This window comes from Strongylocentrotus purpuratus, unplaced genomic scaffold (assembly GCF_000002235.5).
Source record: "Strongylocentrotus purpuratus isolate Spur 01 unplaced genomic scaffold, Spur_5.0 spur5_contig_837, whole genome shotgun sequence".
NCBI classification, from domain to species: domain Eukaryota; kingdom Metazoa; phylum Echinodermata; class Echinoidea; order Camarodonta; family Strongylocentrotidae; genus Strongylocentrotus; species Strongylocentrotus purpuratus.
Window position 1 is genome coordinate 262,857 of NW_022145543.1, and position 26,700 is coordinate 289,556.

The window sequence follows — 26,700 nt, forward strand, 5'->3', positions numbered from 1 at the left end:
AGAACAACATTCATAGTTCAAACTGAAAAGGGCTCCCTCGCAAATAAATGAGAGTAAAAAAGAATACCTCAGAGGAAAATAATAAATTACCTTTTTTGTGATTGCTTTTAATCCTTCCACACTTGAAGAACCTATGATGTCCACCAAAGACCTGAATTGGAGAACAAGAGAATAGAACATATCAAGGATAAATAACAGTAATTGATAGGATGGTAGACTTCTACACTATTTTGTATAAACAAATCTACAATATATACATATTCAAGGTAAGGAGACTATGTGTACATGTACAGCCCCCCCATTTTATTGCATTTTCATTCTAACACAAACATACACAATGAACATAATAGTAACAATTCTGTTGCTAACATCCGATACTGCAATATTCCATTTCCCATCTAGCAGTCAACGTCACACTTCAGAATTAAAATATGAAATCTTGATAATTAAATAACTTTTCTCACCTTGACTCCTTTTCAGCGTATTCGTAGAGAGCGTGTGTCACTTCAGCTACAGCGAGAAGTGAACCGTGTCTGGTGTTGAGATCAATGCCAGTAGCCTTGGGTATCAAGTCAGGCAATACTGTCATTAAGAGAAGGTAAAGTGTCTTTAATACTAGTGCTTGAATGGACAAGCTCAATTTTGAAATAGTATTGTTTGAGTGATATTCAGCAAGATTTTAAATTAAAAGTGAATGACCTTTAAAATCTGTCAAATCGGTTAAGTGATGGTTGAAACAATATATGTTACATTGATGAGGCCTTTTCATGAAGGAGACTAGGGGGTCTTTTTTAATGAATTTAATGCGATTCAATTCAATTTGAATTCAATTTGTTTATTTTTCCAACATATCATTACAAATCGATTATAAACATTTACAACAATTTAGGAGTACATATTGTGAACAGAGGGGTCCACTAAAAAGCAATGCTGGTACAATTGTGGACCCCTCAAATGATACTTAGGAATAATGAGTAATCAAATTAACAAGTTTGTTACTAAAAAAGGAAGTAGGTTCATGTTTATTGTATTTCATTTGGAAAGTAAAAATGGAAAGAGAAACTGACATCATGTCAAGGATTTGAAGAAAATGATGCATTTCTAAACTATCTAAACAATTTAACTTCAACATCAGCTGTTCAAAAAATATTTCAATTACTTTACGTTCATTGTTGAAAGCAGCCACTCTTAACTTCCCTACTACAAGGACTGTTTTGCTTTGACACTCACCTGTTTTTGCCATGTACTCAGGTGCCTTCTTGGTAAGTTCATGTAATGCTTGTGAGGTCAGTTCACGTATTGCACTGTGTTGTGACAAATGAAAATGTGCATAATGTGATATCAACCATACCTGCCAACCTTTCAAAACACAAATTAGGAATCCCTCCAGGCAACAATTGAGCGCTTTCGCAAACACGACAGAAGCAAAGACGACAGGAAAATTACGGGGATACACCTCTTCCGTCGTGTTTCGGGAACGAACGCTATAATGGCCACGTACGGTCGTATAAATCAACAAGACAGAGAAAACTCTGGTTCGCACAAGCGTAGATTGTTTTTTCGCTCGCGTAACCGTCGTCTTTGCCTTCCGTCCTGTGTGCGAAAGCCCTCTATTAGCAATTTAGAGCACTGATAGCTGACATTCTATTCAGAGGAGCTGTGAGAATGGGGAATACTGCTCATATGAATGATTCATTAATCATAACCATGTAAAAATGTTTACCCCTTGGACTACTGACTTCTCTCAATGCATGATCCTTAATACTGGAACAATCTGTTTCTAGTGGGTAATGGGTAGTATCTTTTATAAAAGATTTGCTTGAATCTAAGGCCCATCTTATAAGAAAGAAAATATCTTTAACGCCGGTCCTCACTCGACTTGCTTTCTATCTTGTATTTTATTTTCTACTCTGTACTCTGTGTTTATATACTTTATACATTGTGAGTAATTTGTTTTGTATTGAATGTTTTTGTTTGAGTTCACTGTATACTTGAATGATGAAAATGTCCATATTTGTTATTATTGAGTGAATAAACTTTGAACTTTATGACACTCAATCTTCTCTATGAATGTATTCAAAAGGATTAAATACTTACATATCCCAATGTTTGACCAATCCCAAAATATTTCCAGTTTGTCTTAGGGGGATTCGGCTTTACGATACTTAATTATCTCTATGATTTAATTCTTCTAGCCAATATTCAAATAAACTGTGAACTTACCCGTCCCAATGTCCGACCTTGACTTTGTACAGATGGTCAATAAGAGGCAAGGTGTATTCCTCAAAATCTGCTAGATATGAACTGTAAGAGGAAAAGAAGGAAAACAAAAAATTAGCAACTCATTAAAATAGATTTAGGCCCAAATCAACCACTCGTTTTTTAACATTGAAGAAAAAACAAGATTTATAGAAGTGATGAGTGGTGTTGCTTTGGAAATCTTTAAAAGAGGTCTGAAAAACTTTTTTAAGAGTTCTGATTTAAAAACAAAACAAAAAAATGGAAATAAAAGAGACTTCATCGCAGGAAAATCTCATTTACAACAGTAAATTCTGAAGGGCTTCCATAAAATAATAAGTATGTTTTTACACAAATTCATGAAATAAACAGAGATGCCAGCTAGAATCGATGAGGGGGCCTGAAAATAACCTAGAGTGAGCTATTTTGTACCAAAAAAAGCCTAAACTATGGTCTGAAAATAACTTGCCAGTGCCTGAATTCAGGCTATTCCCTGAAAACTGGCATCCTTAAATAAATGCTAAACAGCTTCTTTTTGTGTTTTTTCAATTTGCTTGAAAGTGTTCTTGATGTTATTGCTGTCATTATCATACCTGATATTGAGGTATGTATTGGTGCGGTTTCCAACTGCAAAGTAGTCTGCTGTTGTGACAATGTCGATACCATGAGGAAACGTTCCTTGCCGTCCCACATTCTCCTGGAATGCAGCCTATTGGAAGAAAAGATTTTATAACTAGTTCATACATTTTATAACTAGTTCACACATTTTATATCTAGTTCATACATTTTTTAAACTAGTTCATTCACTTTATAACTAGTTCATATATTTCATAACTAGTTCATACATTTCATAACTAGTTCATACATTTTATAACTAATTCATACATATTATAACTAGTTCATACATTTTATCACTAGTTCATACATTTTTTAACATGTTTATAAAAGAAAAGTATACCTTTGTAAAAGTTTCTTTTGGTCTAGAAAAGCAGAAATATCAGAAACAGATGAATTGAAGTTTAGAATAGATTTGGCAAATAATCAGATGAAATTTTTACAATCATTAGATAAAGAAATCTCAAATTTGCAAATCATTTTGTGACTACCATGTTATCAAGAAACACTGGCCAATAGTTTTCTGCAGATAAATGTAAACAAATGTTATGAATTTGTTTTTCTCTTCAAAGGAACTATTCCCCTCATAATAAACATAAAAATAGATCATGATCAGTATGTTTTGGCATGCAAGAATACTTTTTTTAATGATTTTGTTTCTTCCTTACTGATGCTGCTCTCCGGCAGTTGACTTCTCGATCAAAGACAGTTGTGATGAGCAAAGCAGCAGCAATCTCATTGACGTATGGTGTGATGACGTCAGGGTCATATGCCCTAGCAAAGGACCAGCAGACATAGCAAGCTGAATCCCTCACATGGGCACCTAGGAAGACAGAGAGAGAAGGAGACAAAGGAGTTAAACTAGAAAGAGCTACAGCAATCTCATTGACATATGGTGTGATGACGTCAGGGTCACAGGCCCTAGCAAAGGACCAGCAGACATAGCAAGCTGAATCCCTCACATGGGCCCCTAGGAAGAGAGGGAGACACACACACAAGCAATTCAAATTATCACAAAAGCTACCAAATATCCTCACTTGCTTTTTTTTAAAAGCATATACATGTATATTTACCCCCCTCCTTCAACTTTGGATCAAAATTAAAAACAAACAGAGGACTATGAGTACAAAATATGAAGGACATTGGCTTTTCATTTGTGTGCAAAAAGTACATTTGTTTCCTTTTACAATACTGCACTTGAATATGGACTACATAAATGTGCTCAAAGCTCACTCATTATACTTTACCCTCAAGCCAATCCAAATATATAAATATATATGCGTTTACAATACTATGTGTTTTATGACAACATGAAATGTCACAAAATCAAATCTGTTTAAAAAGTAACATGGTATAAACATCCATATTTCCTGTAAGCACGTGTGTATGTCTATAGCACCAACTTACCTACACTGAAAGACCCTTTCTTGACATCATAGGCGAGAGCTTTCCTTACAACAGGGATGACTGAAGGATGGCAGAGAAAGAGAGAGAGAGCAAAGGGAACTTGATGAAAATAACGATAGGAAGTATGCTAAGTCTGCAGGGGGGATTTCACAAAGCTTTTTTTCAATGACAAATGACAAAAATCAGTGAAAAATCTGCTGATAACCAATCAGAAGCAAGGATTTCAGTAGCTTATAACAAAAACTGTCATTTGTCACTGATGACAAGTTTTCTGAAACGCCCCCGAGAAACAGAAGGATGTTGATTCAATGTTGAGGTCAAGGAGATATCTCTCCATCTTGTAAATCTATTTCTGACCATTCCTGTTCTGAGAATAAACCCCAGTTAATTCCTCTTTGCTATCTTTAGGATATTGATGAAGGGTCTTGACTCTCATATGAAAGGTCCTGGGTTCAAACCTTGCTTGGTGCTTACATCTTTGGGCAAGGTAGTCGACCCACATTTGTCCCTCTCAACCCAGGCATATTAATGAGGTACCTGGTAATCCTGGGGTATGATAATTAATACTGATTAGGCTACCCTGGGAGAATAGCGCTTAGAGACTTCAGTGGTATTTATAAGTAACGTTTTTATCATTTATTATTATTATAACACAACATTATCATCCATTTGAATTATACAAACTGGGAATTAGACTAACTGGCTATTAGACTTAATAAATAATATACCAAATAGGTAGAAGGCTTATTGGAGATTAGACTTCATGAATAAAAGACTAAATGATTGTTAGCCTTAATGGTCATTAGACCAAATGATAAGTAGACAACATGATTATTAGCCCATGAGGAAAGGAATTGGGCAGTAGACAAACTGGTTATAGACCAAATGGCATTTCACCCGAGATAATACTGTATGCAGAGGGTATAATCAAAGTCTACATACCTTCTGGTAATCTAGCTGGTAGAAGCAGCCCTCGCCTGCCGAGCTCAGCCAAGGCTAGACAGCTACCATGCCACGCTCCATCAGACTCTCTCATACTGAAATTAAAATGTATTTCTTTGTTTGCTGGTTTACAATTAATAGGATTCACAAACAGAATGTACAAAAGATATTTAATCTGTGATATACTGTCAAATGTCCATTTACAGTATGAAGTAAGGGATGAAGCATATCTCTTTTGCAGGCATACAGTTTAAAGCTGCATTATTAAAGGTAGCTTAATACCAAAATATTGTGTCACGAAGAGACGTGTCCAGAAAGAAAACAAAATACATAACTGTTGAAATCGATAATGTTATGGCTTTGTGATAGAACCTTAGTTCTAAAAAAACAGGAGTAGTCAATATCTCTTCTTTCTTTAATTCGTAATTGGACTTCATACTACCAAAAGATGTCATTATTCAAATTATAACATTTTGTTCACCCTTGGGCCTTTTTATATTTTTGTGCTGATACATTTTAAAGCTACCTTACATAGTTCATACAAAATTGTCTCTTTAGAACTCCTAAACTTTATTGCTCATTGGATATTTAAAATTGAATCGTTGATGGGTCATAATGTTCCATGCATGTTACTGAAAGAAAAAGAAAATTAGGTTAGTTTTAGGTTTTAGGTTTGAGACCCTTTGACTGTAGTTTACAAATATTGCATGAAATCATGGATCAATGACCAATTTTTTGCTTTCAAAAGTTTGGAAAAGGGATACGCAAGATTTGATGTATACAAGGAAACCAAATTCATGACCCATTTTTTGCTTTTTTTTCCATGACCTGATAAGTACCATTATGGTATGGGGTGCAGCATCCATGCGGCGTAGGAATACTACGCACTGGTATATATTATTTCATGGAAAACTACCATAACCACACATGGCTCACACCCATAATCAATATCCATGACTTGTCATGAATTTTGAAGATTTGTTTTCCTTCATTTTCCATGACTTTCTAAAACATTTTTTTTTCCATGACTTTCCAGGTTTTTTCCATAACTGTGAGAGCCCTAAAAGAAAGGGTGACGATCTATGTGGACATACCTGATTAACTCTAAAGCTGATCCTACGACCTGATCTGCTAGCTCTTGGGGCAGTCTCCCTGTAAGACGACCGATCCTGAAAGACATAAAACCAAACAGAGTTTATACACAATGACCCTATACAATTACTTTTGTTTTAAGAATCGCCTCTGAATATCACAAACTTTAATCCCTGACTATCTCATATTGTGTGGTGAGGGTTAAAAACAGATGTAACCCAATGGCTACAGATTCATTTGAAGATTGCTGATTAATAATTTCAACCGAACAGGATGAATTTCTATAGCTCACATTCATTAAACTATGCTTCTTTAGAAATGAAGGATAAACATTTTCCATTCAAAATACTTGCTCTCAAAGTTATCAAAACTACATTCTTTGAAAAAAATAAAAGTAGATACATACCCTTTAGCAGCAGACCACCTGACAATTGTATCTTTATCCTTCAATCCGGTCAGAAGTTGTTCTGAGAGAAGTAAAACAACAAAATAGTTTGTACAAAATTGAACAGGGGATAAGGATAGACTAAGGCACAGAGCCACAGATACAGTAAATTAAAAGAAAACACTACATAACACCCAAAAATAGGATATATCTTTCTCTAATGTTTTCTCTCACAACAAACATTATGTTGTAATCACGGGTTTGAAGTCTATAGTGAGAGGTCTCTGACTCTACACCTGAGCTTTGACCAATCTCGCAAATGAATATTTAAAATGATGTTTTTTTACATACATGTAAGTAATGATGCATAATGTCTCACAAAGCAGAAAAGTTAAACAAATCCAGAGAAGGAACAAAAACAAAATCTGCTTTGATCTATAAGAGTGCCGAAACCAGAAATTTTAGAGCGATAAAATGAATAATTGATTGATACAAATTTAGGAATTTCCATCAATTAAAATGTCATAATTCAACTTTTAAGTAGCACGAGCAGAAAGGACATTAAACTGTACATATACATTCATATCTGTTGGATTTCTTGCAAGCTCTTGCTTGGCTATATCCTATAATACATGTAATAGTCAATTGAGAACTGTATCTGATTTTCGTTTCAATTCATACCTGTATGTTAAGCAAATGTAACCTTGCTTTTAGGTTGAAAATTATGTTTATATTCTATTATTTCACAATCATGTCCTGAAATATGGTAAAATTGTGTTTACTTATGTTTTCGTTTTAATTGAACTACTTTATATATATGTATACCCACAATTACTGGTCCATCATATTTCTCAAAATCGTGCTCGTAGTGTCAAATTTGAAAGACATCGCACATTAAAATATTTCACTATTTTAAGAAAGGTCACTCACCTATTACATCTTCAGTCTCCTCTGGAATGTCATAGTTCTCATCATCATAATCATCCTCCTTGCTTACTGTCGTCTTTGATGCTATGCCAGCAGGAGCTGAGGCAGGCTGCAGGTTTTCAGCCAGAGATCGACTCCCTCTTTGGTATCTGTACACATAGTCACCATCATTAAAAATCAATGCATACTTGAATAGAAAACGTCTTGTTCATACATGATATAACCTATCAGACAAACTACTGTATACAGCCATCATGACATCAGTTATCTCCTAATGTAAATGCACAAATGTATATTCAACTTGAAATTGGAAAACTAGTACGGTATAGTTTTGGTTGTAAAAAAGAAAGAAACATGTTACTGATACTCTCATATTATTCTTATTGTATGAAAATATATATACACAAGAACATTGGGTATTTTATCCATTATTTTTGGTAAATATTCGCAACGATTGCTAGATAATGGCTATTCTGTCCCCTGTTGGATTCAATGTTTGCAAAAGGAGTATAACCAACAACAATAATAATCTTCTTGTACAAGTGCAGTGGGCCAATCATCCTGAACCTTGCTTGGAAAGATTCTAAATATCTTTCAAAATCGCTTTGGTTTTAGAATCACCAATTTAGTTACTGAAATTAAAGAAAGATTCTAACCTCCATTTCATGACTCTGGAAGGAAGAAAAGTGAGGCCTAGTCTCTGCACCAGTTTCATAGACAGCTTCCTTATCTGTGTGTTGTTATGACTGCTTAGCTCACACTCCATCGACACTCGCAAAACAACTGGAGCTGGAGACAAAATAGAAGCAACAGCACAATTACTTTAATTTGTGTCTGTGTGGCTAGGTGCACCTGTGTGTTCAAATTTCTTAATTGGGTAGTTACAAACATGTTACAATCAATATTTACATCTGAACCCTCCAGGGACAGACCCTTAATTTAACATCACTATCCAAAGATGTGACTTGATTTTAAAGCAGGATCCATCACGAGTTGATTTTTAAATGAAGACAGAGGGCTAACCATATGGCTAATGGCCACCTTTCTACAGGACATATGTCTACAGTGTTAACCTGTACTGTTTCCCTCTAAGAAAAAATATGTATTGACTCTATATATGTCAAAATTAAAAAGTGGTCACATGTTAAGCTTCTAGCCTGATTTGATCTTGAATTTCTAACAGATTGTATCATATTTATTACTTTGCTTACAACAAGAACAACAAAAAAAGCACAGAATTTTGCACCTTTTCAGCTTGATTTTTATTTGAAAATTTACACTAATTAAGTACGAGCTTCAAAGAAATACTTTTAGATGGATAGAGATATGGCTTCTAGTAAGAAAGTGAAAACGTAAGGGTGGATATACATGTACATGTGTTCTCAATATAAATATATTTATAAATTAAGAAAAACCTGAGAAAACTTGCAACTTACCATATTGAAGGATGTCACTTCTCTTGCCAAGCTTGAACAATTGAGCCTGTAAAGAGAAAAATAACAGAGTTCATCATGACACACACACTATTTGTTTTTCTTCTACAGAACAACATGGATCCAAAAGCCAGATATCTTACAACATATAGGTAAAGGTGTCGAAGTGGAGTTGTTTAAACACTTGGACTAGAAATCATAGGTCATCGGTTTGTGCCCTAGAATGGCAATAGTGCCAGTTGGCAAGACATTTATCCACATTTGCCATTCTCCGGCCAGGTGTGTAATGGGTACCCAGTAGGATGCGAACGTTAATATGGTTGGTTTGGCACATGTGTGTTCTTGTAAAATGACAGGCTACGTGTTCATGAAAGTAATGTAATAATTATTCATTAATGGTCAGGTGAAAATATTCTTTTCAAGAGGGCAAACAAAAGGTACCATATTCATTAAGCACCTCCATCACTTTGGCAGTGGTTATACTAAAATGCAAGTGGAACATCTCCATGTGTAAAGGTTCTGTGGATATTTGGGGTCATTAGTACAAGTGCTATATGTGATGGCTTATATGATGAAAATATTAATATTTCATGGATGTATCAAACCAAGTTTAATACACTGTATTTCTTACCAGGACAGACAAGACTCCAGCCATTTTGAATATTGATGTAATGGTTTCTTCTGCAAGTAAAGAATGTAAGACAAAAAATGTGACCTATCAGCATCTTTCAATACAACATCAGGGGGGTGTTTCACAAAAGTCGAACTTAACTCTAAGTTGGACTTAAACATTACAGAGAGCCATTTGTAGCCTTAAAAAGTTCCAAAAAGTATTTTAGACTTTTCATAAATTCCACATCAAGAACATGATATCTCCTTGACAGAAAATATGAATGATTTGAACAACATTTCATGCCTTTTAAAATAACTTTTTAAATCAAAAAATATTTCCAAAGATGATTATGGTTTTTCATAATTGTTAAGTCCAACTTATAGATAATTTGAACTTAGAATCTTCGTGAAACACCCCCAGGATAGGTAGATATGACATCTTACAGCAAATTTTCTCAACACACACATGTACATATTAATTACACAAGTATTAAACAGGCCTGCATTGGCAAGGTTTTTCTTTGTATAAAACAGAGGATCAAATGATTGATGCACCACATCCGGGATGATATGGCCCACTCAATTATGTAGACACGATATTGACTTTCATATTTCTTTTTTATTAATGTCCAATTCCATTGAGTGCTACACAAAATTCCATTGTTGTTATTATTATTTTCATAACTGAAAACTTACTTTTTCCTTCCTCTGTGACAGTCTGCAGACACCAGTCCAGAAACTCAGGTAACCTCATCTGTTTAACATCATGTCTTGTAAGAAACCTACATCAATTAATGACAATAGTAGAAAGCCATAGAACACACCTTCTTTCGTTAAGCAAGAATGCATACTTTTGCTCCTTTGCCAATCATATAATGAGAATAACCACATCAGGGCCCTGTTGCACAAAACTTAACAGTGATGGTAACTTTGCCATCAATGGTTATTACCATGGAAACCTTGATTTTGATTGGCTGTTGAGCCCTGTTACCATGGTAGTTGCCATCAATGGTTAAAGTTTTGTGCAAGAGGGCCCTGAAGTAGCACTAATTCAAGATTGCACAAATGTGATCTTGAGCAGCATGGTGCAACTATAAATAGTACAAAACTCTTCAGATTTTGAAATATAGCTTGTGACCTGTTATATAAAACTTACCACGGATGGCAACTTTGGCACCAATATTAACTACCATGGCAACATCACTCAACAGCCAACCAAATTAAGGTTTCCAAGGAAGATACCATTAATAGCAGCATTATCATCAGTGCTAGGTCTAATGCAATGGGACCCTGGTTAGTCGAGTTGAATAATAGGGCAGAGGCAAAGGCCAGGTTTCATTATGAAATACATAAAGTCCCTATCACATGTCAAAGAAAATGTTCATTTTTAATGGCTTCAGTTCTAAATTTTCTTGATCTCAGTTTGACAGATGACCAAAACATTATAACATTATAAAACATTATAAAACATTATAAAACATTATAAAACATTATAAAACATTATAAAACAGTGATACCGTTTTACTGGCAGCAAATTCTCATTCTGAAATCACCATCATAGTATAAAGGAAACACAGAAATTGTTATGATAAATTACCTTGATACCATGAAGGCAGCTGCATCTCTGCATTTGTCGCTCATCCCAAGATAAATCTAAAGAAGCAGTAAAGGAAATCAAGAAAGTGTAATTTTTCTCTTCCCTGTCTTTCTTAAAATCATTTAAATAAAATAATGAAATAAAAGGCAAAATCATCAGGCCATCAACACTTAGCTTAAATATAGTCCTAAGGTCTGGTAATGATGGAAAACTATTATGCAGAGAATCAAACTAGACATACAAGGAGTGTTCAAAAGTACAAATAAATTACAATTTTTTACTTAAAAATGCCCAATAATTGAATAATGACAGAAAACAAATTTTCTCTATTATATTTAAAGAAGAGGTGCAAATTTCAATTTATGTAATTTAAAAGGAGTTTACTTTTAACATTTTGCTGGCCCAAGCTTCTATTTTTTCATTAACAATTCTAGATTACTTTAAGCTGGTTTTCTTCCCCTTTTTTACAAGTTAAAATTATACAAACCAAAACAAAAAACTAGATTTTAAGGACATTGGATTATACACCTTCAACACAGGAAGGGTCAAGGTGTTTATACCCATACAGACCTTAGCTACATTGAGTATCCTGTCCATGGTGGGTAGACTTTTAGTCTGCTGGTCACCTGCTCCGGCCACACCACTGTCCAGTCTGGACATATCAAATGGTATCATGCATATCATGGACATCCAGAGCAGTAGCATGTAGCGAGACTCCCAAGTCTGTGATGGATAAAGTAGAGAAGCAAAACAGTATACCGGTAGTAATACATTACATAGAGCGCAAAGTGTTTTAATAGATTTATCTTGAAAAGGGTCTTACATTAGAACTATCTACAGTTAACTCTGCGTAAGTCGAATCTGTTGGGATTGCAAAAAGTAGCTTGACTTTAATATGCAAATTTGACAAATAGGAAGTATATATAACATATGTTTTGCAAAGTCTGGTCCAAAAAATTGAAAATTCAACTTGTGCAACTTTGAGTTAAATGCAGAGTCAACTGGACAGATATGAATGTCATTTGTATGTATGTGTGTGTTTGTGTACATGGATTTTACAAATGTTTAATGATAATCTGACAGCTTACATCTAGGTTACATGTTACTGTCTAGATAAATGGCTCTGACTTGAACAAGGGACATTTTGTAAATGCAGGGATACCAGAGAGTCGACAACTTGACCGAGTCATATTGTCTCCTGAGGGGCGTTAACTCATTCCCTTTTACAACTGACAATACATGTATGCATGAGCTCACCAGATTATTTAAATTCTGACTAATATTCGTTTCCTGAAGAGAGCCTATTAGATCAAGATGAAATAATAAATGGAAAGAATATTCAACTTTAATATAACAGTGTATAGCACACACTCATTTCCGTTTACCAGTACTACAGAGGGCCTATTGCATCAAGATGAAATAATAAAATTAGAAATAATATTTGACTTATATATATAGCGCATGATTCTTTCCATCTCTCTATAACTACATGAATATACTGTACATAATTCATGTTTATGTACATTAAATTACATTTCAATTACAATACCGGTACAATACATTACATTCTACTCCATGAAAAATGAACAGAAACTCAATGTTGTTTTCTCTCTCTCTCTCATATATATGGCAGTTAATATTTTCCATTCATCAATGTGAAACCAATTGACATGACAGGATACAGCATGTACAAGATGGCTTAACATTTCTCAAGCAAAGATAAAATAAACACAAATTGATAATTTGTTCATACCTCGTGATCGTTAGGATCTTGAGCACTCAGGAGAGCAAGGGTGGGTTCCAGATCCACGACCTCATGGGGTAGCAGTCTAACGATGACCTTAGGTCCACGAGCCTGGAAACAAAGGTCATTTCATGTGCACAGTGGTCAATAATACATTCTTGGGAAGGAGTCATACATGTAGTCTTGCTATGAAAATAAATCACTTGAATTATCCTGAGGAAATTAGGATTGATACACATACTAAGGATTGACAATACATATGTGATGAGTAAAGTCTTGTCTCATTGACACAGAAAATGCCTCACTTAAAAGAAAAAAGGGAAAACTCACAACAAGAGAGTCTCACATGGAAATAGAGGTAGTCATAGATAAACTAATACAGATAGTGGATGACATAATGCAGGCAAAGTGATGAACTACATATGTATTTTACTTTGTGACTTCCATGACGATTCTATGAAATCAAAGATAAAGTGTTTCAAAACAGACACCTCTCTCCTGTATCTTGAAGATATTTATTTTGTTACAGGATATTTTGAGTTGATACTACATCTAATTGGTCCTTTTAACCATTGGTCTTAAGTTTAAATAATAATGTCTGCATTAATAATAATAATATTCTGGGTTTATACAGCACTTAATACATCTACATGACCATAACCCTAGATTTATTTGTGTAGGACCAGAGGGTTGTTATGCCAGTTTCATACAGTCAAACTTGCCTATTATTACCCAAGGAAAACACAAAAATTACCACGAAAGACAGGTGGCACTTTAAGCCAGGTTCTTCAAAACACATTTCCTTCTAGAGGGAGGTACATGTATTATTGATGACCACTATAGACAGACGGCCTTTATAGAGAGGTGGCCACTAAGAAAGGTTTGACTGTAGTTTATTGATAGTAGGGTCTCCACGGTCTATTGATGTAGGGCCTCCACGGAAAACAGTATTCAACTAACTACTGATGGAGCCACCCTACTAAAACAAGACTTATAAATAAATAAATAAATAAATAATGATAGTTCACCTTCGTGAGAAGATAGAGGAACTTGAAGGCAAGATGGGAGAGCTTCCTGTCAAGGTTCATGTCTCTACCGATGGAGAGGAAGTCCAGGACCATCTCCTCCAGGTAAGGGTCCAGCAGATGAGGCTGCTCCTGGTACTCATCCACAATCACTGTACCGGTAAGCAAGTAATCATATGTGATCATCAGGGTAATCAAATCTTTATAATCAATCTTTATAACAAGTTGCTTTTGAAAAAAGCAGAAAAACCTGACAAAGCAGATTAGGTGAAAGTTAAAAAGTAGAAGGTCTCTCTCCACTTAAACGCTGCACCATATTTGAGTTTCCAGTCTGATGGCAGCAATTTAACTTTATGAACAGCTCGGCATAAAAGATTGAGAGGTACTTTCTGCAAAGTTGTTCCTTACAGTTTTTAAGTCCTTTACAAAGTTACATTTGAATTTTATATGCATGGTTTTGTTATTCTTATTCAAATGTGAATTGAACGTAATGGTGATTTATATTTGATATTTTACAATAAAATACAAATTTTGGTGGTGACACTAGGCTATTAGTGATAATATAGATATATTGACCGCTTTGAGAGACATAGATGTTTCTATATAGGCTCAAGGGGTCATACACTGTAGCAGGATGCAATGTCCCTCAGAACCGGTATAAAAACAGGTACAGGAAAGCAGTCCATATATCTTTTATATACCATTTTCACAATATAGTCTACAAAGAATTCTGGCCGTATTATCCTTTTCTTGATTAAAGATTGGTTAAAATATCACAGATAATCTGAGAAACTGTATGTTAATCTTCACTGGAAAGTTGTTTGAATTTTACTGTATGGTATCCATGCTCGCATGTAGAACTTTTTACATGTAAACCAACTACCGTAAATCTCTGTGTATAAGGCGCACTTTTTTTCTGTCGGCAAAAATCAAAAGTCGGGGTGCGCCTTATACACAGGTACAGGATATTTTGAGTCCTCAAAATGCTCCGAAAAAAATAATGAAATACATGTATGTAAGAAATTGCAGTTTTGCGCACCTCTTAAATTAATCCACCTGAAAACTTAAGTATTTAATTTTTACCAATCATATTCTAGCTCATCCTGAATCAATCCGAACTGCCGTTATAAATATGGGTTGCAAAGCACTTTGCCGCATAGGGTTGTTGTTGCCAGCACAGCTAGCTAGTTACTGTACTGGCCTCTACGGTAAAAAGCAGTATAACAAGCAACAGGCCCCTTTCGATAAAAATGTACCCAGTTACTCCTCGATTATCACAATTTCCGTGGCATTTCTTGGATGACTATTGAATTCTTTGTCCAAGTTATGTATCTGATGATGGTAATTTTGAGCAGTTGTCTTTCCAATTGTGCTTTCATAGTTTTGAATGATTTCTTGTTACGATCACGTATAGCCTATTTGTTTGTGTTCGTTTGGGCATGCATTACAGCTAAGGCGAGGCGTCAAAAATATCGATACCAGCAGGCTGCCGCCTCACGTATTGGCGCATCGAGGCTGCAATTACGGCCGAAGCCTGGCTGGGGCAATTATTTTTCACTTATTAGCCCAGCCGGCTTGCGCCAGGCTGGGATCTGAGGCTCGGTTTCCATTCGAAAGGCGGCAGCCGGCGCATGCTTTTGTTCGGAGACCATTATGATGACATCATGAGTTAATTGAGGGTCCTACCGCCAGCGGTAGCCGGCTGAGCTAATTTAAAAAAATGCAGCCAGGACGCACAAGTGCAGTTAGCTGCCGCTGGCTGGTATATTTATTTTTGACGCCTCGCCTAACGAAGTGCACTGCGCATTTTGTCTGACTAGTCTGAACTTGCCTTGCAACAGCTATCAGTATCGAAACTTGTTGTCATTTCCAAGTAATTTTCCGCTTTAAAAAAAACATGCGGTGTTAAAAATAAGAGATAAATATTTATTTTGTCTTTAGAAAATGTTAAAACTAAAGATGACAGAATTATTTTTTAAATTCCAGAATTTTTTTTCCCCCAATTTTTTTATTTGTTTTTTGTTTTGTCTTCAAAGTAGGGGTGCGCCTTATACACAGTTGCACCTTATACAAAGAGATTTACGGTAGGATCTCAGAAAAATTTAACTATGCCCTTTACCTGGGGCAACGGGCATATTTGTCATTACCTATTGCCTGTTACCTGGGCAACGTCCATAGTTTGTTTCTGTGCTGCTATACGGCTGCGAAGCATGGGCAGTTACAACAAAGTTTGCAAAAGAATTAGATGGTTGCTACACCAGACTTCTTAGGACAGCATTCAACATGCACTGGAGTCAGCATATGACAAATAAGGAGCTGTACGGGAATCTACCAAAAGTATCAGAAAAGATCAGGGAAAGAAGGCTATGTTTTGCAGGCCACAGCTGTAGGAACATCAATGAACCAATATCTCAGCTTTTACTCTGGAAACCTAAACACAGGAAGAAGAAACCTGGAAGACCTCATCTTAACTATACAGACCTACTCAAGAAGGATACGGGACTTGAACTGTCAGAGGTAAAAGCAGCCATGCTGGACAGGAATGTGTGGAAGGCCATCACAGCTCAGGCAGTTGACCCGACTTAAGCGTTGGTCACATCCCACCGTGCGTGTTTTTAGTCCGTACGGTTTTTGGTGAGGCCACGGCCGCCACATTTTTCTGAAAACGTAGGGAGTGGAAAAGGCAGGGAGGGAGTACCGGCAACGCGCGTCACACGCACTGTGTAAGTACGTGGCCCGCACGCCACGCCTGGCCGTGAACGGTTGCGTGCATCGTACGTTACGCACGTGGTAAGTGCGTTGTACGTGCTTACAGCGTGCTTACAACGTACGGTTTCCGTGCGGTTGCCACGTAATCGTACGGAGGCCGTACTTACAAGTGCTGCTCACGTACGGTGTCCTTACTCACTCGCATGTTGTAAGTGCGTGCACGTGCGATGAACTCTGTGTTTATATAGGACGACATTTCGATGTTCTCAAGAAGTTCCAGCTGTTGCTGCCTCAAGATGTCGCCCATTCCACCGAAGAGACTATATACTGCATAAATCAGTGCGAACAACGTGCGTTGTAAGTGCTTACTCGGTACGGTCCACGCGAGTTCTGCGTCCTCATTGGATAGATGAACTGGGGAAGTGGCGAGTAAGCACGGACCACGCACTTATTACGTGCGCCTTTAAAAGACGCACGGAGTCAGTGCGTTGTGCGCTCGTTGGCAGTACCGGGCACGCACGTCACACGCACTGGGGTGAATCGGTAGCCCGAACGCACCCCGAACGCAGCGAAAGTTCCTCATGCACTAAAAGTGCTACGGGGTGTCTGCGTGCTCCCAAATCCGTACGGAGGCGGTACTCATCACGTACGGATACCCAAATTTTGCCCACGTTTTTGCACGTAGACAGCACGCACTTGCAAGTACGGCGGGATGTGACCACCGCATTAAGCAAGTAAGCTAAGCAAGTAAGTAAGCAAGCAAGAAATCTATATCTATACGCCAAATTCAAAAGTAACTCACTAACAGACACCAAGGGGCAAATAAGTTTTGTATAACTTTATGCCTACTTCCAAGGTATGACTCCAAGGTATATCGCGATACCTCGAAGAAGGTTAGAAAAAGGATGGTATTGTCTGGAAACAATGCCTTAAATTAGACATGAGCTTTAATGTTGACCTTGGACAAGTTTGTCTGCATCCAAAAGGTATATTTGATCATTTGAGTATCTTTTTTAGTCATTTTACATTTTCCAAATTTTAAGATGTTCTGGAAAGTGGAATTTTGACTCAAGTAGGTCTAGATCTAGAGTAGGTCCCTAACTGTTAGAGGATCTAGCCTCGACTAGGGCAGAATCTTAAGAATTACCAAAAATTCTTGTCACAGGAAATGTTAGGTACATTGCTTTTTTTACCATGGCAGTGGGCTCCCTTTCGAAGTTTCATGACATTATTTAGCCAGCTTGAACCCCGCACCGGCGCACCTCCCCCCCCCCCCCCCCAGCCTCTCCTCTACCCCCTCCTCTGGCTCTACTACACCCAGGATTACAGTACGCTCCCACATACTAAATTCCGTGTTGGTTCACATAAGCTTATATTTTCCTTTTGAAAAGACTTACCAGTAAACTGCTCCAGAGCTAACTCCACACCAATCTGATCATTGTATATGTTGGGAAGGCTCTGAAACAAGTTTTTCACTGTTTTAAATTCAGTAAATTCTTCTTTAATGTGGCCCTTTTGGGCCAATTCCATCTCTGTCTCATCTTCAACAGTCATCCCTGCGGTCGCCATTTCTCGGTTATAAAAAGTAAACGCCGCGCGCGCGCTTTCTGCTCGCTGGCATGCTACGTACGCCGGAGCTGATGGCTGGCTGAAGCTAGCTAGTTAGCTGGATAGGTGAAGCTCAAGGCGACGAATGCGAACTGAGCTGTGCCTGTACTGTGCTGTGGCGCTGATGATCTGATGCATTATTCTTCATCTGGTAATATGTCAACTTTGATGAGATGTTTTACAATTATGAATTTATGATTTTTACACTGGTCAGCAGAGCTCATAATTTCATTAAATGACGTAGGGTCTAAGTCATGTCGGGATCAAGTCTATACTATAGGCCTAACTCTAATTTGGTGAAACTAACTTGTTTTCAATTTGTTTGGGTTGCATTGGCTGTTTGACATGAGTCATGACATAGACCTACATGTTTGGCTTTAGGAACTTTGAAATTCACTGTCAGGTAATCAGTAATTGGAGCTGTATGGGTCTATAACTATACTTCAAAAGTCTGATTTTGACCTCCTGTAATCATGGTGATATCAAATTGTACTGTATTCATATCATGGTATTGTAAGACTGATTAAAAACAATGAACAGGTTTTTTTTTTTAGAGAGAGAGCTTGTCTAAGTTTTGTTGAACGCTTGTTTTTTATTAAAGATGTTCAGGATTTGGAGGGGTTGCCTTAATTTTGTGACAGAAATGGGCTGTATCGTGGTGTTGGAAATGAATCATTTGCCTGCACACACTTAATTGTGTGTAGAGTCTAGCTATGGAGTGGGACTATAATGTGTGTGACAAAATGAAGAGCTGAGCTGAAGCCTCAAGTACTGTACATGACTTGGATGGAGTGAATGGTGGTTTCCTATTTCACGAAAAGCCCAGAAACAATTAAACTACCGTAGGTCATGTTAAAGTATTATAACAGATGTTAAATTCTGTTTACACATGAAGTGTGTGTGGTGCATGTAGTTTAATCATGATTTCCTTGATTTTTTCTTTAACTTTTTAGCAAAATCGCAAAGTCAAAAGAGAATCCAATATGACCCAAGCTCTTTGAGAATTAAGTCTACCAAAATGGCTGCCATCAGTTTGAGATCCCAATCTCTATCCCTGTATAAAAGCTTACTGAGAACAGCTCTGAAATGGGAGGCCAGCTCTGGAGTACTCAGTGACACCAAATCCGAGAGGGAATACATCAAGACTGAAACCAAAGAACTCTTCAGGAAAAATAGACAAGTATGGGATTACAAGGAATCATGTCTCTGCCTTTAATAGTTTTTTGTCAGGGAGAATGGAGGGGGGTAACTGGTAGTTAAATGTACTGTTAATTATACAATTGCCCTTTCCCTTCCCTTTAAGATCTATTGATGCTCCTATGTACTTGTCTTAGCCACATTTGATCACAATCAGGTCTTTTAAAATTCTAGAAGCTGAATCACATTACCAGTAGACGTATAGTACCTAAATTTACACACACACACAAATATTTGATGAATTAATTCCTGATCATGTGTAACCTCATTGCACCAGGTGGCAGTGTACTTATTGTATGTTATAGATTTATTTAGCATTTTTCATTGAAATCAGTGATGAAAACAGCATTGTATTGAAACCCTCCCCCCCCCCCTTTTTTTTTTTTTAAGTTAAAACCCACTGTGGCATAACCATAAGCAGTCCTACACAATAGACAAATTTGCACACCCTCTCCAATAAGCCCATAACTAACCCAGTAAAGATTGAGCTGAAGATGAGTCAAAACTTATTCATTGAGCGCTATGTAAAAAACCGGATTATTATTATTATTAAAAAAAAAAAAAAAACACTCAATGTAAAAAATGAATTTGGCAAAATCTACATCATATGTTATTGATATATAAGTAGTAATGTTTTTTTTTTGTAATTCTTTTCCTTTGATTAACAGCTGACAGATGTTGAGGAGATCAAACTTTGCATTCAAGAAGGAGAGTCCAGACTAACCATGGGTAGGTGCAACTGGCCTGAGGGAATAAGCATTTCAGCCTTCCTCCAGCCTCTTTTGTTTCCTTTACAATTGTCAAACTCTAAAGTATCTTTGTCTTTGTGTATATCTCTATGTTTGTTCTTCTTCTTCTTTGGGTTAAGTCTACCTCCTTCACAGTTGAAGATTCTTGAAGACTGATGAGTGTGTGTGTGCTTAATACGAGAGCAAGGTGCATGGTGCAATGCTATTTACATGGTGCAAGTAAAAATTTCCTGGACTTAGTTGCTGTCTCCCGTCAGGCATTGACGGAAGGCATTGACGGATGAGGCACATACTGTTTCTGATGGCAGGTTGTTCCAACTCCTCACAGTCCTGGGGAAGAAGGACTGCTTATGTTGCTCAGTTCTTGAACGGGGACTTGGTAGCTATGTGCATGGGCAGTCCTGGAGGGTCTTGTGACAGGGTTGATGTAGGATGCTTTGTCGAGTGCTACCAGGTTGTTGTGGAGCTTGTACATCATCATTAGTCTGTAATTTTCTCTGCGTTGCTTGAGTGTGATCCAGTCAAGTTGTTGGAGCATGGAGGTCACGCTAGAGGTGTTGTACCGATTGAGGGTGAATCTAGCGGCCCATCTTTGTACCATTTCTATTTGATGGATGGGGTTTGCAGAGGAGGGATCCCAAACTGTAGAACTGTACTCAATGAGTGGTCTTACTAGAGCTTTGTAGGCAGTACTCTTCAGTTTTGGTGAGTTGATCCGGAGATTTCGTCTGAGGAAGGCAAGGGTGTTGTTTGCTTTCTGGCATATGCTTGTCATGTGTTTGTCCCATTTCAAGTCAGATGTGCTTGTGATGCCAAGGTACTTGGTTGATGAGACTGCTTCCAGTGGTGTGTTGTTCAGGATGTACTGGTGTCGTATCTGGCTCTTCTTCCTGGACACTGTGATGGTCTTGCACTTGTCCGTATTGAGCTCCATCATCCATTCAGAGAACCATTCAGCAAGCCTATTAAGGTCCTCCTGTAGTTCAAGAGGGTCTTGTCTGCCCTTGATCGCTAGGTAGATGATGGCGTCGTCTGCGAAGAGACATACTGGAGAGGTGAGCTTGTCTGGTAGGCCGTTGATGTAGTACAGGAATAGAGAGGGTCCGAGGACAGAGCCTTGAGGTACTCCTGAGTCGACGTCGACCTCAGGTGATGCATGGCCTTCTAGAACAACTTGCTGGGTCCGATTGTGATGAAAGTTGGTGATCCACCTGGTGCTTTTGCCTCTCACTCCATAGTGGTCCAGCTTGTGCATTAGTCTCTGGTGACCGACCTTGTCAAAGGCTTTGCTGAAGTCCATGACAAGGACATCAGTTTGCAGACCTAGCTCCATGTTCTTGTGGAGGTCACTAACGAATCCCAGTAGTTGTTGCTCGCAGGATCTCTTTGGTCGGAACCCATGTTGGAGGGGGTGGAGGATGTCCTTTTCATCGCCATGCCTCATGATGCTACTTGCAAGGATGTGCTCCATCATCTTGCAGCAGATACATGTGAGAGAGATTGGGCGATAGTTGCTAGGATCGGTTCTGTCGCCTTTCTTGTAGACAGGCACCTCACTTGCTTTGTGCCAGTCATCTGGTATCTTGCCGGTGTCATACGAGAGTCTGTAGATGATGCGTAAGATGGGAGCGATGACTCTGGATAGCTGCTTCAGGATGCGTGGGGTGATCCCATCGGGCCCTGACGCTTTATGTGGTTTGAGTTTCTTAAGCATCATCTCGATACCCTTCACGATTATCACTATGTCATGCATCGATTTGTGTTCAGAAGTATCTGGCAACAGATGAGGAGGAATTGGAATTTCCTGTGTAAAAACCTTCTTGAACTGTCTATTCAGGGCATCAGCTTTCTCAGCAGGTTCACTGAATAGCACGCCGTCAGATTTGAGTTCTGCAATTCCAGCACTGTCAGTTCTGTTATTCTTGATGAATTGCCAGAATCTCTTCATGCAGTTTTACTTCCCTGGTCCTTCGTCATCATCTTCAACAGTAAAGATGGACTCGACATAGTTCCAGTAAGCTTTCCTGAGTGCGAATTGGAGTGTTCTTTTGAGATCACGGAGCTGCTCTTCCAGAGCATATGGAACGAGGCCCTCTCTCTTCCGGAGGTGTTTGCACTCGTTGCTCAGTCTGTCACGTTTCTTGATGAGTCGTCTGATGCTACTTGTCACCCATGGTAAGTTGGCTTTGTGTGGAGTCAGCTTTTGAGGAATGAAGTCATTGATGCCCTTCTCGATGCCAGTCTTGAAGATGAGCCATAGTTCATTCACAGAGGCATATGGTAGTTTAGCTTCTATCTCATCTCTGACTGCTTCCATGCTCTCACCAAACTTCTCCCACTGAGCTTTGCTGTAGAGTAATACTTTCCTCTGCATCAGGTAAGGTTAGTCTCACATCTAGCTTGACGAGAGGGCAATCATGGTCAGACACTCCTGGGACAACGGTAACCTCACTGACTACAGTCGGATTGCTGACAAGGAGTAAGTCAAGTGTGTTCTAGTATCTGGTTGGTTCAGTAACTACTTGGGTGAGACCGTGGTCATCAAGGAGAGATCCCAGGCTGCGGTGGAGATTGGGATATCTGCAATTGCCGACTTGTTGGTTTCTCCAATCCCATCCCGGTAAGTTGAAATCACCGCCTATTACAACAGAGCGGGTGGGGCTCAGTCTTGACAAGGATCTTTCTAGCTCTGTAAGGCTCTCTTCATCTCCCTCATGGGGCCTGTAGAAGGCAGCAACATGGAGAGTCTTGGCTCCTGGCATGCTGATCTTGCACCAAATGAGCTCGCAGTCAGTTTCTAGTTCAATTTCTCTGGATGCCAAAAGATCCTTCCTGATCGCAAGAAATACACCGCCATGGGGATCGTTGGGTCTATCCCTTCTTTCAATGTTGTAGTAATCAGTGGGGATCACTTCACTAGTACTGCGTTTGTCTTCTGTCAGCCAGGATTCTGTCCCTATTACTACATCTGGATTGTGTTGATGTATAAGAATTGCGAATGACTGCTTCTTACCGCGAATACTCTGGCAGTTTACGTTGAGTATTGTTAAGACTTTTGCCTTTGGCTTTGTTGGGTTGTTGGGTTTCTTTTTTGATGTTCTGGGTGAGGGGGAGAACTTTGGTGATCCAAGGCATAGTGAGTCATCACTTTCGCCTTCATCCTTGCTGTCAGGATTTGTAGTGCATGTTTCAATGTCAGTGTGGTTCAAATGACAGATTTTGGCTGCTGAGGTTGCTACTGAAGGCACTGGGAAGGAGTAGATCTGACCTGCTGATATTGTGTACTCCACAGATGTTGCAGATCCACACAATTGAGCTGGTGCCTAGGGCACTGTAGGCTGTAGAGTTAAAGTTAAAACACTCGGCATGGAACAACTGTTTATATTCACCTTCACACTGAATGCCCTTGACTTCCAAGACACATTTTCCCCACATGAAGCACATGGAAATTTAGGTTTCTTGGGCATGTTAATGCAATCAACTCATAGTGGAGAAAGGAATGTAATAATAATCATACATTACAGTATTGACCATGGTTGCCAGTTGTACAGTGTAGAACTAGAAGCTAGGTGGTTCCCTGTACATGTCTGTACATGTATGACTGTAGCCCATGTGAAAGCTGTAGACATCAGAGTCTTGCTGTGGGACTACAGATTTCGATGGCACTCTTAATGGAATGAGTGGCAAAATCTAGCTTAGATTTCAGTTGACAGAATTGGTCCAAAAGAACACAAAATTCAATCTGCCATGAGAAGGAAGGGTGAAATTCCTAAATTCATGAAGAAATTCCAGATAAAGACATCCCAGGATGTTGATGTAGGCAGTTTCCAGGAAGCATTTGCAGTGTACATCCGACTCCCGCGACACACACACACCCTTATTTATTTCACTATCTGAATTCTGAATTCCCCTCTCTCTCTCTCTCTCTCTCTCTTTCTCTTTCTCTCCCCCCCCCCCCCTCTATCTCTCTCTCTCTCTCTCCAGCTCCCACTTTCTTCCAAGTCCCATATCTCAATAGTTGTCTGCTTCTCAATCATATAAAACTTTCGTATAAAACTTGTCATATAAAACTGTATTGTTGTTACCAATATCTATTTTCAGACTCACTTACATACTCTTAAGAATCAACATGCAAATTTATCTTGCTGCTTTTCCTTTTGAATGACTGATTCACTTGACTATTCATTTTTTTCTTCAAATTTCTTTTCATTCATCTTTCTCCTAGCTTTGCATTACAGGACACCATACCCCAGGCCTGTGAACATTCCTTATGGTGGACTGCCTCCCTCTATGAGCAAAGACAAGAAAGCCCAAGTTAGGCTACGCAAGCAGGCTAAGCCAGTCTACATGAAATCACATGATGAATACTGATCAAATTATTGAAGGACACAATGAAAATGGACGAGAAATTAGGATTTATGTACATGTCTGAAGAAATGGAATCATCTTTTTTGTATGTATGAAATCTTTGATTATTTTGTCTATGAGGTGTGCGAAGCGTAGAGAGTTCACGCAGGCAGGAATTGCTCTATGTGCTGTCAAGTTGAAAATGCTGTAAAGCATACAGGAAGTATGTATTGCTCTAACATGCGCATGACTGTATCCTGCGGATGTGAACATTTCCTCCATTGTATATGGATTTTAACTTGTTCAATACTGAGCCTCAGATAGCTATGAAAAGTGTTGGTGGTACCTAAACTAAACCATACTCAGTGGGTTAAGATCTTTACACCTTCCCCTTCTAAATATTCCTCATTGCTTTGACTTTATGATGATGCTAATCTGCAAGTCAGCCCATACAATTTACAAAGTTTGATGAGAGGTGTACAAATTTTATTGAACATTGTGTGCGCTCTGCATGTATGAAAGAGTGGTCTCATTTTATTGTTTTGATGATGTCATTGGAAATCAAGATATCTTTACCATATGAAGGAAATCCATTGTGTGCTACAAATGTTCCACTTCTGCACTGTGTCAACTTGTAGTTATGACTCATGAACAATACTAAAAATAAGATATATTTCCAACACACCTAATACATTTCTTGATGCCTTAGTGCTGTTGTCCTTGCACTGAATTATTAAGCACAGCATTGCCCTTGTGTCCAATAGAGAGCTAGGACAACATTAAATCCCATGGTATATTTTTGAAGATCTTACCTTAAAATTATAGATGAAAATGTAAGATGGATTTATACTGAGTATCAAGAGAAGTCTTGCATATTTGCGATCATTGTGCAGTTGTGCTTTCATCCAATCGTCCAAGAATCTTTCTACCATGTAAACTGTATCAAAATCTCAAATTGTGAATTATCTTATGCTATAATGTTATCTGTTAATGTCTCTGCACTTGTAGCCAATAGAGAGCTAGGACAACAGTAAATGTTACAAAATACTTTTGAAGATCTTACTTACAATTATAGATGAACATGTAAGATGGATTAATACTGAGCATCAGGAAAGGTCTTGCAGGTTTGGGATCATTGTGCAGTTGTGCTTTCAGCGGTAGACAAAGTGTCTTTTGTATTACTCTTATTTCCTTTCTACATGTACATGTACCTTGGCATGGTATTCCACAATATTATTTCTAGCTTTTAGGGTGGAGGTTGGTGTCTCCAGATTTTCTCCTATTTGTGAAATTGTATAATCTCATGAATTATGAATGGATCGATGAAAAAGCAGTAATTCTTAAAAAAATTCCTACCCACTTGTGGATAATGCAATATTAGAGGAAATAAATTTTTCAGAAACAAGGCAACACATAAAATCATCCTAGAATGTTTCTACCATGTTCAGAAGTTTTAAACTGTATCAAAATCTCAAATTCTGAATTATCTTATGTTATAACATTGTTTGTTAATGCCTCTGAAAAAAAACTTACATGTTATAATTATTATTAAAAGAAGATTACAATTTTAAATGATTATTTCGACATTAGTTTTTGCCTGCCTTGTAGATTGTTGAAATTGGTGTGATGAATACCGAGATCTCTTGTAGTTTCATAAACTGGAAAGAAGTGTTTTTTAACATTTTTTTTTTTATGTGACATATCATACCACACATATCATCTGTTTGAGCCAAAAGGGCAATAACTCATATACTTTAACACAGAGTAAACGTCCTTCTGGCTCCAAATAGATGATACCATAAATATCTCGGATAAATTTGTTAGACGTGCTGTTGAATGTGTGCAGTTGTGATGTTTGTTGGCTTCCTGGAGAGCTCAGATATACGCTCCACCAACAATTACTCTTGGCTCTACTTCCTCTAAGGTTAGGGTTCGTGTTGTAATTGGGAATTTAGGTTAGGTTTAAAGTTAGGATTTGGTCTACGGTTAAAGTCTAAATAAAATTTTGAATGCAGAGCACTTGTTGTAGAGGATCATGTGTTGTAAAACCTGCCAGTATATAGGTTAATTGTG

General features: G+C 37.9%; 2 protein-coding genes across 3 annotated transcripts in view; one reads left to right on the top strand and one right to left on the bottom strand.

Moving 5' to 3' along the window:
* LOC588686 (tubulin-specific chaperone D) overlaps positions 1 to 18,327 on the bottom strand; it is a 40,691-nt gene extending 22,364 nt beyond the window's left edge. For both annotated transcript variants that reach the window (XM_030986143.1, XM_030986134.1), the window contains exons 1-20: positions 18,124 to 18,327; positions 14,021 to 14,169; positions 13,002 to 13,103; positions 11,819 to 11,971; positions 11,249 to 11,304; positions 10,348 to 10,433; positions 9,671 to 9,720; positions 9,043 to 9,088; positions 8,263 to 8,395; positions 7,610 to 7,755; positions 6,701 to 6,761; positions 6,297 to 6,371; positions 5,203 to 5,297; positions 4,261 to 4,320; positions 3,522 to 3,676; positions 2,832 to 2,947; positions 2,224 to 2,304; positions 1,231 to 1,304; positions 465 to 582; positions 91 to 151 (exon numbers count right to left, since the gene is read on the bottom strand). In XM_030986143.1, the coding sequence (XP_030842003.1) occupies positions 91 to 151; positions 465 to 582; positions 1,231 to 1,304; positions 2,224 to 2,304; positions 2,832 to 2,947; positions 3,522 to 3,676; positions 4,261 to 4,320; positions 5,203 to 5,297; positions 6,297 to 6,371; positions 6,701 to 6,761; positions 7,610 to 7,755; positions 8,263 to 8,395; positions 9,043 to 9,088; positions 9,671 to 9,720; positions 10,348 to 10,433; positions 11,249 to 11,304; positions 11,819 to 11,971; positions 13,002 to 13,103; positions 14,021 to 14,169; positions 18,124 to 18,295 (1,989 nt within the window). In that variant the 5' untranslated portion in view covers positions 18,296 to 18,327. The remainder of the gene's footprint in view (positions 1 to 90; positions 152 to 464; positions 583 to 1,230; positions 1,305 to 2,223; positions 2,305 to 2,831; positions 2,948 to 3,521; positions 3,677 to 4,260; positions 4,321 to 5,202; positions 5,298 to 6,296; positions 6,372 to 6,700; positions 6,762 to 7,609; positions 7,756 to 8,262; positions 8,396 to 9,042; positions 9,089 to 9,670; positions 9,721 to 10,347; positions 10,434 to 11,248; positions 11,305 to 11,818; positions 11,972 to 13,001; positions 13,104 to 14,020; positions 14,170 to 18,123) is intronic.
* A 22-nt stretch (positions 18,328 to 18,349) lies between these two features.
* Positions 18,350 to 26,205, top strand: LOC752444 (LYR motif containing protein 1). The gene is made up of 4 exons (XM_030986148.1): positions 18,350 to 18,485; positions 19,288 to 19,514; positions 20,200 to 20,260; positions 24,506 to 26,205. Exons 1-4 carry the CDS (start codon positions 18,467 to 18,469, stop codon positions 24,649 to 24,651), a joined length of 453 nt encoding a protein of 150 aa, XP_030842008.1. The 5' UTR covers positions 18,350 to 18,466; the 3' UTR covers positions 24,652 to 26,205.
* Positions 26,206 to 26,700: the final 495 nt, after the last annotated feature.

Bases quoted from the DNA above. Each gene is read 5' to 3' on its own strand.
- LOC752444 (XM_030986148.1), top strand. The intron at 19,515-20,199 runs GTATGGGATTAC...TTTGATTAACAG, and splicing joins TCTTCAGGAAAAATAGACAA to CTGACAGATGTTGAGGAGAT. The intron at 20,261-24,505 runs GTAGGTGCAACT...TCTTTCTCCTAG, and splicing joins AGAGTCCAGACTAACCATGG to CTTTGCATTACAGGACACCA.